Source organism: Poeciliopsis prolifica, unplaced genomic scaffold, assembly GCF_027474105.1.
Source record: "Poeciliopsis prolifica strain line A6 unplaced genomic scaffold, Auburn_PproV2 SCAFFOLD053, whole genome shotgun sequence".
NCBI classification, from domain to species: Eukaryota; Metazoa; Chordata; class Actinopteri; order Cyprinodontiformes; family Poeciliidae; genus Poeciliopsis; species Poeciliopsis prolifica.
In genome coordinates this window covers 2,353,896-2,367,545 of record NW_026562428.1, presented here as the reverse complement: position 1 = coordinate 2,367,545, position 13,650 = coordinate 2,353,896, and the positions used below count along the sequence as shown (strand labels likewise).

Genomic DNA, 13,650 nt, shown 5'->3' with positions numbered 1-13,650 from the left:
TGAATGCAAACACAACGCTTCCTTGATTTACAAGAGAAAATGCTCCACTTAGGATTTTATAAAAACGGCGCAAAGCTAGCAATTTGAGGCGCCCTTCACATAACCCTCGCCGCCAGTCGGCTTACCGAGAAATGTGGATCCACAATTCGAAGTTCTTTTTCCAACTGCATTAGTGCACACGCCCAGCCTGAACCCGTCGCGTGGCAGGAGAGCGATTTCCCTCAGCCGCAATCAGCTGCAAATTCACTCCGAAATGAGAGCCGAGATTCCAAAAGGAGGCGAGGCGAAGAAAGGCCTCGCTGCGGCTGCTTCTGGATTAGAATGACAGAAAATGACTCAGGGAGTTTAAAACTAATCCCCGTTTCGGTGTGTATTAAACGTTGGAGCGTCAAATATGACAGGAAGAATGCAGGCTGGGATTTCGGGCACTAAAAGACATTTGTACAAACGATGTAAAGCTACCTTAAAATGCCCCTGTGTATTTAAATGCACAGGCGATAACGTGGGCATTTTTATAATTTTTTTTTTTTAATTGTAAAGACTTTTTATTGATCTAATGAAGACATACATTATTGGGAGTCAATGAAACTGCGATGAAAAACTCAGAGACTTTACACTTTCAGCTCTTGTGTAAATTAATCACGAGTTGTTAAAAAAAAACAACACACATCTGCTGTTTCTTTTCTCTCTTAAAAAGACATGAACATGACCTATGCAGCTGTATGAATCAGCTGTTCCTTATTCCCTGCATATCATTAGCCTCTCGCTGCTGGCTGCAGCCAGGACCAGACCAGACCGGACCGCAATGAGACAGATCCAGGACACTGTGTGTGTGTGTTGCTGTTTGAACCTATAATGGATAGAGAGGCCAGTCAAAGCAGAATGTAAAAAAACATAAAAAGCTCTGATGGACTTTTTGTATTGAATAACTCCTGTTACTCCTGTTTTGAATTAATCTAGTTGATTTTCATTATTAAATTCGTACTGTTGCAAATTGTTCATAAAATTAAGGTGAGTATTTTGCACTTTTGATGTAATTTATCGGAAGCACTCATTGGTTAGTCAGACGCAACAAAACGTTTAAGGATCTTGAAACAGTGAATTGTGAAAAAACACTCACGAAAAAAACAAAACCTAGATTGCAATCAAATTTTTCTCAAAGCAATGCCAGGACGAAAAGGTACATGCGCCTCAGAATGTTCAAAACAAATTCGACAAGAAACGTCAAAAACATACAGAGATCCACAACAAACCCTTCTTAAGAGGAAAACTAACAGCACTGCGCCTCAGTGAGGACGTATGATGTAAGTATTGGAAAATCAGAAAGTTTTGTGTGAGTATCAACAATGCCAAAATGGAAAGACCTTAGCAATTAAATGCAAGAAGCAATTGTTGCAATCTGAAGGGTTGTTCGGTACAACAATTTGAAGTATATCACTTCTGTCTTTTGAGTCTATAAGTCTAGGTGACGTTTTAAAGCACAAAGTTGTGCTGATTTTCAATTTTCCTTTTATATTTTTTTAACTGATATATTTTTTTTCTGCTTTTGCTCGCAGATTCGGAGGTGGTGTACAGAAACAGGGACGGTGATGTCATCAGGTTCAACTTTGCCCTGAATGAGACGGAGGCCATCTTGAAGAACGCCACGTTTGTACGTTATTCTCATTACTGTCGTCTTCACATTTCCGCGACTAAAAAAGTTGCTCTTCAGCCGCTGTCGTGCGCAAACTTCAGCTGGGATCAATAATATTTTGCGTTTTATCTACCGAACAGTTGATTCTATGCAGGCTGAGAACTTCCATTCAATCTTGGAGCAACATAATGGCAAAAAAAACACAAAGGGAGGATGGAAGATATTGATTTAAGTATATTATCAGTTCTACTAATAGTATGGCTTTAAAATGAGATTTATTTAGCAGAGTGAAACCAAGAAAACCTTTAACAATCCAACAATCTTGCCTCAAACTTTGCCAGATATTCCACTATAGTTGCTGCTGCGTTACCTTCAGGAACATACATTCACATCCTGAGTTGCAGCTCAGTGAATAATTGACGTTTCCTGTTAAATTTAGCCGTTTTCTGCTGGCGTCGTCTTAATTCTGCTGCTGTTCCATAATCCTTGTGCGCTGAAACAAATCGTCCAATTTTTTTTTTGTCATCGTCTCACCCACGTTTCACTGAGAGTCACTGGAGAGCTTCAAAGCCTCTCCAGACGGGAGGTGAACGCTGGCGCCAGTGTTGCTCCCGTTTCCTCAAAGCTGTGGGACTTTTGGAGAAAAGATGACGTTTTGTTTCCGAAAGTGACGCAACAGATGGAAATGTGTCGGAACTTTTCCCGCTTGATTTATGTAAACTAAGAACTAAACCTCCGAAACGCATCAGGATCTCTCTACGCATCATAAATATGTATCCTGTCATTAGGAACAGATCTATTTGTCACCACCGGGATATAACGTTATGAATTGTTGATCAAACAACAAAAACATTGCTGACCAAAACAAGAAAAAATACAATCGACAGCATATCAATCCATTGCTATCGGTACGATGGCATTGAGTGCCATTGTTAAAAAATTATCAACACACATCAAAAGTGGCGGACAATATTTTGTTTCTTATGATTCAAAAGCAGGTAAGCGGTTTTTAGCATCGATTTAAAGAAAATCAGTGTTTCGGCTGCTTTGCAGTTTCCCGGGAGAAGTTTGTTCCAGATTTGCGGTGCGTAGAAGCTGCATGCTGCTTTTCCATGTTTGGTTCCTGTTCTGGACACAAACACTCCCCCTGCCCTGGAAAGAAAAGTTTTTTTAATTTTTTTTTTTTAACATTTTCCATCTAAAAGTATATGAAGATGAGATAAAGTAGTATTTGTAGACTTTACTGTCAATCCCTTTCTCAAATAACATCTTTCATCTCTACTTTCTGCCAATACTTCTCTCTTTTCTGGTGATTTCCTTCCATCATTTTTCCTTATTTCCCATCTACCATTCCTTCCCTGTTTTTTTTCTTGCTGATGCGTTCACTTCTGTTCTTCCTGTCTTTTCCATGTCTGTGCTTTACTTCCACCCTCATTTTCTTCCCTCCTCTTTGTGCCTCTATTTGGTTGGCTCCTTTTGTTCCCTAAAGTCCTTTCATCCGTCATCCTACCTGCCTTTGTTCAACTCTTCCGTCCTCGTCTACCATCTTATTTTCCTTTTTCATTGCTGTCGGGAAATGAGATGGACATCTCTCCAAACATAAGAAAAGGGTGTGAATTGCCAATTTTGAAAATCGTGCCTGATTCTATTTAGATTTTGTTAAAAGAATGGCATGACTAAAAGCTAATATTTCAACCTTTCCCAATAGTCAACCCCATTGTATAACTTTAGTGAATCTATTTTTTTATTTTTTTTGCTGGTTTTCACTGCTATTTAGACTATTCATCTTTAATGATGAGCTCCAAGCCTTTGAAGTTTGATGAATAATTTTGAGCGTTTCGCTGCAGTGAAATCTTTTCTTGTGCGTCTGACATAATTCGTCCCGTTTAAACCCCGTTTTAACGGTCGCCTCTTTACCTCTAGGTGTCTTTCAAGGTGGCAAAATATTCACTCTCTCCAGATCTGAAGTTTGCACTCTTCGCATACGACGTCAAACAGGTGAGCTTCAAATTAGAGCTGATTTCTGTAAATAAAAGGTTCCATGCATAACAGCTGGTGATTAGTTTTTTTTCTTTTTTTTTTAAATTATTATTATAATCACACCAGCTTTGATTGCAAATCATCCTGGGTGTCATCAGCCATTCCTTTCACCTTTTGTTTTACATCCTGCCAGATTTCCATTGTGCTCCCGTGAAATACCCAGTGCTGCCATCACTCATTTGCAAACACACACACGCCCGCGCGCGCACACACACACGGCACCCGCCTGTGATGTCTCTATTCTCTTCTCCGACAAGTGACTTCTCTGCTTTGGCGAAGGGTTGCTCTGATAGTTTGGATTTTTGAGGGCTGAATAAATCCGTTGCTCCTCTCATGAGTTTTTGCAGTTCCCTTTGAGAACAAATTGTACCACCTGCACCGAGCAGGTGCTGATTTGTTTTGCATAATTTCTGGTGGGGCTTAAACACCGGGTGCCCAGTAATATTTGTGCCATCAGTCAACTTGCAGGCGGTCTTTCCTTTCTCCCCACAGTGAAGGTTTTCCATCAATTATCTGGAAATGTGGCTGCAGCAGATAGAGCAAAGGGTGTATGTTCTACATCATGCTCTCCAGTGATTGCTTTGCCAGTATAATTTCTTAGCTTGTCAGTCTGTCATTTGAAAGGAAGAGAGCACCTTAAAATTCACCTTAATTAATTAAATTCCATTTTCATTTGTTGCTCTAGCAACAGACAATCGCCTCTTTCTGAAGCTTTCAGTTCCTTCTGAAATACAAAATGCTCTTTCCTAAAGGACGATTTCCAACTATCCGAACCGACTGTGGCCCTAATCAGAAATGTTATTAACGCTCGTGCAGGCTCCGGCAGTAACAACTGCTTTTCCCTCTTTTACGTTGCTATGTTGGAATGTCGGCCCACTCTTTGCAGAATTATTTTTATTCAGCCACAAGGACAAGCTTTCAAGAATTAATGCCTCTGGCCATGGTGGGTACTATATTGTTGGACAACTCCCCAATTCCCCAAATATTTTCTGTGTTTCACCGGTATTTTAAAAGTCTGATTGAAAACAGCTGAAAGGCATCCGTCATGTTGACATTTGGTGCAGACTCGAACACATTTTCAACTTTATAGCCAGAGTGCACCGGAGGAAACTAAATCTGACCTGCCTACTGTAACAGTGCATGTCGCAAACTAGATGCTCACCTTATTGAGGAGTTATGGAGAGGGGGCTTTTGAGCTTATCTGTGCAGAAGCGATGGCTTGCAAGGGTCAGGAAATTTCTTCTGGATTGGAGAAATGTTACCGGATTTTAAAACTTTGACCAGTGATGTTTTGTGATTCCAGTGTTAGCTACATCTATGTATCTATTTTAGCTACATCTATGTATCTATGTCAGCAACATCTATGTATCTATGTTAGCTACATCTATGTATCTATGTTAGCTACATCTATGTATCTATGTCAGCAACATCTATGCATCTATGTTAGCTACATCTATGTATCTATGTTAGCTACATCTATGTATCTATGTCAGCTACATCTATGTATCTATGTCAGCCACATCTATGCATCTATGTTAGCTACATCTATGTATCTATGTCAGCAACATCTATGTATCTATGTTAGCTACATCTATGTATCTATGTCAGCAACATCTATGTATCTATGTTAGCTACATCTATGTATCTATGTTAGCTACATCTATGTATCTATGTTAGCTACATCTATGTATCTATGTTAGCTACATCTATGTATCTATTTTAGCTACATCTATGTATCTATGTTAGCTACATCTATGTACCTATGTTAGCTACATCTATGTATCTATGTCAGCTACATCTATGTATCTATGTTAGCTACATCTATGTATCTATGTTAGCTACATCTATGTATCTATGTCAGCTACATCTATGTACCTATGTTAGCTACAGCTATGTATCTATGTCAGCTACATCTATGTATCTATGTTAGCTACATCTATGTATCTATGTTAGCTACATCTATGTATCTATGTTAGCTACATCTATGTATCTATGTCAGCTACATCTATCTATCTATGTCAGCTACATCTATGTATCTATGTCAGCTACATCTATGTATCTATGTTAGCTACATCTGTATCTATGTTAGCTACATCTATGTATCTATGTTAGCTACATCTATGTATCTATGTTAGCTACATCTATGTATCTATGTTAGCTACATCTATGTATCTATGTTAGCTACATCTATGTATCTATGTCAGCTACATCTATGTATCTATGTCAGCTACATCTATGTATCTATGTTAGCTACATCTATGTATCTATGTTAGCTACATCTATGTATCTATGTTAGCTACATCTATGTATCTATGTTAGCTACATCTATGTATCTATGTTAGCTACATCTATGTATCTATGTTAGCTACATCTATGTATCTATGTTAGCTACATCTATGTATCTATGTCAGTTACATCTATGTATCTATGTCAGCTAGATCTATGTATCTATGTTAGCTACATCTATGTATCTATGTTAGCTACATCTATCTATCTATGTCAGCTACATCTATGTATCTATGTCAGCTACATCTATGTATCTATGTTAGCTACATCTATGTATCTATGTTAGCTACATCTATGTATCTATGTCAGCTACATCTATCTATCTATGTCAGCTACATCTATGTATCTATGTTAGCTACATCTATGTATCTATGTTAGCTACATCTATGTATCTATGTTAGCTACATCTATGTATCTATGTTAGCTACATCTATGTATCTGTGTTGCCTACATCTATGTACCTATGTTAGCTAAATCTATGTATCTATGTTGGCTACATCTATGAATCTATGTCAGCTACATCTATGTATCTATGTTGGCTACATCTATGTATCTATTTTAGCTACATCTATGTATCTATGTTAGCTACATCTATGTACCTATGTCAGCTACATCTATGTATCTGTGTTGGCTACATCTATGTATCTGTGTTGCTACATCTATGTATCATTTTAGCTACATCTATGTATCTATGTTAGCTACATCTATGTTTCTATGTTAGCTACATCTATGTTTCTATGTTAGCTAGATCTATGTATCTAAGTTAGCTACATCTATGTATCTATGTTAGCTACATCTATGTATCTATGTCAGCTACATCTATGTATCTGTGTTGGCTACATCTATGTATCTGTGTTGCTACATCTATGTATCTATTTTAGCTACATCTATGTATCTATGTTAGCTACATCTATGTTTCTATGTTAGCTAGATCTATGTTTCTATGTTAGCTAGATCTATGTATCTAAGTTAGCTACATCTATGTATCTGTGTTGGCTACATCTATGTATCTATGTTGCTAGATCTATGTATCTATGTCAGGTACATCTGTGTTGCTAGATCTATGTATCTATGTTGGCTACATCTATGAATCTATGTCAGCTACATCTATGTATCTATGTTGGCTACATCTATGTATCTATGTTAGCTACATCTATGTATCTATGTTAGCTACATCTATGTATCTATGTTAGCTACATCTATGTATCTATGTTAGCTACATCTATGTACCTATGTTAGCTACATCTATGTATCTATGTTAGCTACATCTATGTACCTATGTCAGCTACATCTATGTTTAAATTGTTTTGTTGTGATTACCAGAGGGACAGTTGGTACCAACGCTCCCATTTAGGGGGAAAAAATGCAGTTTTAGGACTACAGCTTTTTTTATTTAGCTAAAGTTTCTCTGAAGTTCTGATAAGTTAACTTCCATTTTACCTGGAGTATAAATGTAATATTCTACTCCTTCGGGCTTCTTAATCTCTATGAATGTTCATGAAAAACCTGCCACAGGTTACGCATTTATTTACATTTCTACAAGAAGACGATTTGCTCAACAATATTTTTTAAATAGGCATAAAATTACTTGTATATGGCAAACAAACTAATTCATTTACATAATGTACAGTATTTGTAGGTTTAAAAGATTTTACTTTCAGTGGATTCAGTTTAAAATATAAGATTTGAATGCAGCGTTTTCGCTGTCATACACTTTATTACTTCCCTGGACGTCTCAGGTTTTGCCGTTTCATTTACTCAGAGCGGCTAATATCAAAAAGCCTCGACGATTTATCAGTGTTTGCTTTTGGTGATCGTCTCCGCTGTCGTTGCAGGTGTACAGACATTCGTACACGGCGTCCTACATTGTGTACAACATCAACACGAGGTAGGGAACAGCTCTGGCTCCTCTGTCGCTGCTTGCGTGCGGAAACAGATGGCGGTTGTTGATGTTGTTGTGTCTCATCAGGGAGGTATGGGAGCTGAACCCACCTGAGGTTCAAAACTCCGTTCTCCAGCATGCGGCCTGGGGACGGCAGGGACGGCAGCTGGTAAGACGTTTCCCTCGCTTGAGTTATTGCTCTGAATTCTTCGTCTCTTCAGAGGGAGCCGCTTCGACGTATATGAGCAATATATTGCATGTTTGCCTTCTCTGTCTGAGTGCGATTGTGTTCACGTCTACATTTTGTCCTGCTCAGCGAGTTTATTGAGAGGAATTAGGTGGGCAAAAAAAAAAAGTTGTTTTCTTATACATCTTGTAAACAGTGAAATTAACTGTTTTAGGGTTTCCAGATATTACTGAGAGCACAAAGCCAAACCAGCGGCATTAGTGGTCCATAAAAATCCTACCAAAGTGGACAAACGCCTTCTTGAAGCAGTAAAGATAAAGTCCAGTCTTCTTCCTCAGATCTACATATTTGAGAACAACATCTACTATCAGTCAGACGTGAAGAGCAGCTCTCTGAGAATCACCTCCTCTGGGATGGAGGGCGTCGTTTTCAACGGGATAGCTGACTGGCTGTATGAAGGTGGGTTTATTTAGATCAGATTAATTGTCAGGCCACTTAATGACATTTTATAGCACAATCAAGTAACTATGTCAACTTCATGAGAAAAAAATGATACATATCTCAAATATTGTTTGACTTATTTTGTAATTTAATGCCTTGAAATTGGGCCTCTGTCTCTTTAAAAAAAAAAAAAAAGCAGTTTGCATAATGAGCTCAGCAGATGCCCAGTTCCACCTGGTGTTTGCTAATTGCTCCTGGCTAGTCTGGAGGAGCCGAGTTGGAGAGTCCGTGAGGCGAAAGCTCAAAACTTTAGACACTGCAGCTCAGAGGAGGAGCTTCGTCCTCAAAGGCGTTTTGCACAACCGAGTGGTTGCCACGGGAGATTCAAGTATTTCTCAAACATTCATGAAAAAAAAAGAACTAATAAAAATCAAGGCAGATGTGTTTTGATGAGTAAATAACACAACTTAATGTAAAGCTGAAAAAAACCCAATCTACGTTACATAATATTGACCCTTTAAGAGAGAAATTTGTCGCAGTCACAATTGGTGGATACAGTTTAGTGTGAAAAAATCCAGTTTTCCAAAGCTTTGGTTTTGCCGCTCAGACTGCTGGAGAGCAGATGAGACAAACTAAAGAGATTAATTATGAAAAACTAGCAAGCCTCTGCAATTCTTGAAGCGTCTGGGAAAGATTGCGACAAGCAGCGGCGCAAAAAATAGACGAAGGACATTTGGCGATTCAGCTTTTATGTTTCTCTGAGCAAAATATAATCGGTCGGTTGTTCTTCTCGACTGATCTGGAGCCTCCTCGCAGGGGCAGCTTGCATAATTAACCAGACAATTAACGACCAAGGGGGATTTTAAATGAGTTTTGTTCTGTCAGAGGAGATCCTCCACTCACACCTGGCTCACTGGTGGTCGCCTGACGGAGAGCGGCTGGCCTTCCTGAGGATCGACAACAGCCTGGTGCCCAACATGGCTCTGCCGCAGTTCACTGGCAGCGCTTATCCCCGAGGCATCCAGTACCCCTACCCAATGGTAAGGGTTGGTAAAATCTTAGGCAACTGAAGAGAGTATTTATTTATTTAGAAAGAAAATGAATAAATACATAAATGCTCATTTTTGTGGAATTTTCAAATTAAATGACCTTTTCTTGTTTCTTGATAAATTTGTGAAGAAAAAGGAGAGTTTTGAGAGGAGTTATGTATTTTCTGGCCAACAGCACTGCTATGAAATGTCACTATTTGTCCTCAAAGGCGGCACCTGCTGTCGTCATAAAACCGCTGTGTGAATCAAACATGACTGAAAAGAAATGTGAAAACTTGGAACTTGGGCCTCCGTCTCTTTAAGAAGCGCCTACTCTATCCAACACGTCGTCTGCAGCACATCGTCACAAATCTTTACAACTGGCAACAATACTATGCTAGTCTGACTTTGACTAGTACTTACACTGCTTGGAACCAAAATGGGAAGAAATAAGGAAAGGCTCAAGACATTCATTCCTTTTTTTTTCTTCCTCCGATGCCTAATCTGTTTTTATGCTTTCTACTTCAGGCCGGTCAGAGGAACCCAACTGTCAAGCTGTTTGTTGTCAACCTGTTTGGCATCACGAGCACTCAGGAGCTCCATCCCCCAGATCAGCTCAGACTCAGGTGAAGACGAGTAAACGTCGGCACAGTGTTGGGAGCGTCAAAACATGCAGTCATTTTGTCTTATTCCAATCCTCTCTGATAATATCTGATTATCAGAGAGTTCTACATTACCATGGTGAAGTGGATAAACCACACACGCCTTGCTGTGCGGTGGGTCAACCGTCCCCAGAACGCCTCGCTTCTGACGGTCTGTGACGCAACAACTGGAGTCTGCCACCAGGTCTGAGCGTTTCTTTCCATGCTTTTAATAATGTGAACATTTCTTTTTGCAACCCTGATAGCTACTGATCTGATCCAAATAGTAAACTCATCGCTCACATCAGGTGTTTTCCCCCAGGCTTTGAAAACAGCAGTCATCAAACCACTGCTACAAAAGAACAATCTGGACAAATCACTTTTGCAGAATTACAGGCTGACCTCTGACCTCCCATTCCTCAGCAAAGTTATTGAAAGAACTGTGTGTAAACAATTAAATAGTTTCCTCATGATGTCCCAACTGCTTTGACTCTTTCCATGGGCCTGTCCAACAAATCGATCAAATAGCTGCAGCTGATCCAGAACGCTGCTGCTGCTGCTGCTGCTCGCGTTCTCACTAGAACCAGGAAGATAGAGACATAACACCAGCTTTAAAGTCCCTCCACCGGCTCCCTGTAGCTCAAAGAATAGATATTAAAATACTGTTGTTAGTTTACAAATCACTGAACGGTTTAGCACCACAATACATCAAAGATCTGCTGTTGTTGTATCAACCTTCCAGACCTCTCAGGTCTTCTGGTTCTGGTCTGCATCCTCAGAACCAGAACCAAGAGAGGAGAAGCAGCTTTCAGCATCTATGCACCAAGAATTTGGAACAAACTTCCAGAAAACTGTAAAACAGCAGAAACCCTGACTTCCTTTAAATCTCGACTAAACACACCTGTTTAGAATTGTATTAGAAACATAATATGTAACAATGTATTGTTTATTCTATGTTGCATGACTTTGTGTTTTTGTGTGATTGATTGATTGATAGCTAGCTAAAATTTTAGCTATTACATGTTTTGTTTTTTTGGGGCACATTGCAGGTAATGTAATATCATAGGTCAACATGCTGCACTGATTTCTAAGTTTTAAGTGGGAAATTTGAAATGACTGAAAGTTTTCACTTCTTTCAAGCTGTTTTTTCTTTAGGCTTTTTTCCCCATTTCTTACATTTCTGCAGTTGACTTCAAATTGTTCTGTAGTCAGTATTCACACGGCATCTTCACAGGAAATGTTTATTTTTCCAGACGCATTTTTTCCATTTATGCCAAAGATTTCAGGGACTTTAGCATGGATATCTGAACAAAAGCAGAAAACTTCTAGAGTGCTTCTATTAGCTTTGGAGGACTTAGCATGCCAGGGTATTTTTCTAAATAAAGAACACATCTCTTTTTGATGATGTTTAAAGTTGGACTGGCTCTGGTGAACGCGTGTCCTTGTAGTTTTAGAAAAAATGTGCCGCAAAGCTCTTTAACCGAGTTTTGAGGTCTAAACCTAACAGTTTTTTTTTTTTGTTAGTTTTAAAACCATATCAAGTAAATTAAAAAAAAGAAAATGCAAAAATAAAAGTTAGCACAATAAAACTTAACAAAATGAAAGCTGTAATAATTTAATTTCCATTTAATGTGCTAATCGTCTTGTATTTTCTTGTTTATATACCCTAACGCGTATATTTCCAAAGACTTTTAAAAATATTTGCTTTTTATTGTAACTTTTTTGTATTATTCTCGTATTTCTAGCTAATTTTATGCATCTTCTGAAAAATAAAAATAAAAACATAAGATTTAATACATTCAAGCATGATTCAAACAATACATGAGAAAAATTTGGATTTCATTTATGTACTATGCTGTTTTTCTTTACTTTCACATTGTATTTTATTATTATTAGTTTTGCTTGAAAAAATGTACTTTCTTTAAATCTTGCATATATGCCAACAAAAGCTGCTTTTTCTTCCTCAGAGACACGAAGAGTCCTCAGACACATGGCTCACCAGGCAGGTAAATAAAGAAATCAAAATTTTTTGACAGTTTTATGCAAGTATACAATTTCAAGTTTTTATTAGAAATGTCTAAATGTAGTCATTTCTAAGTCTTTCACCTGAGAAATGGCTGCAGAAAGAGCACCCACATGATGCAAAAAGTAAAGATTTGCGTTAAACCAACGCAAATATTTGGGCAAATTATTGTAAGAGTCACCCAAAAACATGGACAGACAGATCCGAAACCAGGAAGCATTCGTGCCGTAAATGCCGTTTCTCCCCCACAGAGTCAGGAGCCGCTGTTCTCGGAGGACCTGAGCAGGATTTTCCTCACGATGCCCGTCAGACACGGAGGGCACAGAGACTTCCACCACGTCGCCATGTTCTCTAAAAAGGTGACTGAAAGCAGACTGTGTTTCCTCGTTCTCTATGTCTCTCTTGCTCCGTTTCTGTCCTCCAGCAGCAGAAAATATCCAGGCAATAAGACTCAGAGCAAAGAAAGGATTTATTTCCAGGGAGATCTTATCATGGGGAGCTTTGATTTTAATCCCAGCCATGCTGCTTTTCCAACGAATGCTGCTGTAATTTAAAATCAAATCCCTTCAAGGAAACATGGTTCATGTCTTAACCCTATATTCTGCTGCAGGTCGGATTCCTCGGTTTAACATTTTATTCACAACCAATAGAACTGAACCAACTATTTATTCCAGCTGAAGCTCCATCGTCATTTCAGAACAAAATAAAGCCAAACCTCAAAAACAGAAACATTGGACATCAGTTGTTGGCCCATTTCACGCTGGGCAATAAATCCACAACAATAATAGACGCATGATCAATATTAATAAATAATATATCTGGTAGAATGTTCAATATTTAATCATGTTTAGAATATGAGCTGAACTCTGAGCGAAAGCCGCACAGCATTTTGGGAGATATAGCAAGCTAAGCTAGGTTAGTGGCATCAACTAACTCACTCTTTGGTTAGCTAGCAACAACCCGTTGAGTAACTTGCTCATTATTGATAGACTGATGTCTCATCAGGTCTTACGGCTGCATCATCCAGCCCTATTGGAAAATATGAATCTTATTCCTTTGCTATAGAATATCTAGTGATTAGTTACAGAATCTAACTCCCTTGGTTCTTTGTCTAACTCTGAAACTCAAACAGCAACAACTTTTTTTTCTATTTCAGTCGAGAAGCGACCCGGTTGAAGTTCGCCACTTAACATCTGGAAACTGGGAGGTGATCAGGATCGTTGCTTACGATGAAAGCAAAAACATCATGTAAGTGTCGTATTTTTGTTGGGGTTTTTTTACTAAATGTTGGGACATCTTTTGCAATTCTCTGAATAAATCCCACTCAAACTGATGCTTTATTGAGTTAGCAGCCAGAAAAATGCAGTGGATCTGTGACCTTGTCCTAGTTTAACAGCTTCGCTTTCCTCCCCACAGATACTTTCTGAGCTCTGAGAAGGCGCCACAACAGAGACATTTATACAGGTGGAAGCCATCGACTCCGCTTTAT

General features: G+C 38.7%; 1 protein-coding gene across 2 annotated transcripts in view; it reads left to right on the top strand.

Annotated features, from left to right (window-relative positions):
* LOC129378703 (inactive dipeptidyl peptidase 10-like) overlaps window positions 1–13,650 on the top strand; it is a 45,804-nt gene that overhangs the window by 22,868 nt on the left and 9,286 nt on the right. For both annotated transcript variants that reach the window (XM_055059152.1, XM_055059151.1), the window contains 12 exons: window positions 1,557–1,651; window positions 3,557–3,631; window positions 7,795–7,847; window positions 7,929–8,010; window positions 8,367–8,487; window positions 9,355–9,509; window positions 10,026–10,123; window positions 10,220–10,343; window positions 12,106–12,144; window positions 12,413–12,520; window positions 13,318–13,409; window positions 13,578–13,625. In XM_055059152.1, the coding sequence (XP_054915127.1) occupies window positions 1,557–1,651; window positions 3,557–3,631; window positions 7,795–7,847; window positions 7,929–8,010; window positions 8,367–8,487; window positions 9,355–9,509; window positions 10,026–10,123; window positions 10,220–10,343; window positions 12,106–12,144; window positions 12,413–12,520; window positions 13,318–13,409; window positions 13,578–13,625 (1,090 nt within the window). The remainder of the gene's footprint in view (window positions 1–1,556; window positions 1,652–3,556; window positions 3,632–7,794; window positions 7,848–7,928; window positions 8,011–8,366; window positions 8,488–9,354; window positions 9,510–10,025; window positions 10,124–10,219; window positions 10,344–12,105; window positions 12,145–12,412; window positions 12,521–13,317; window positions 13,410–13,577; window positions 13,626–13,650) is intronic.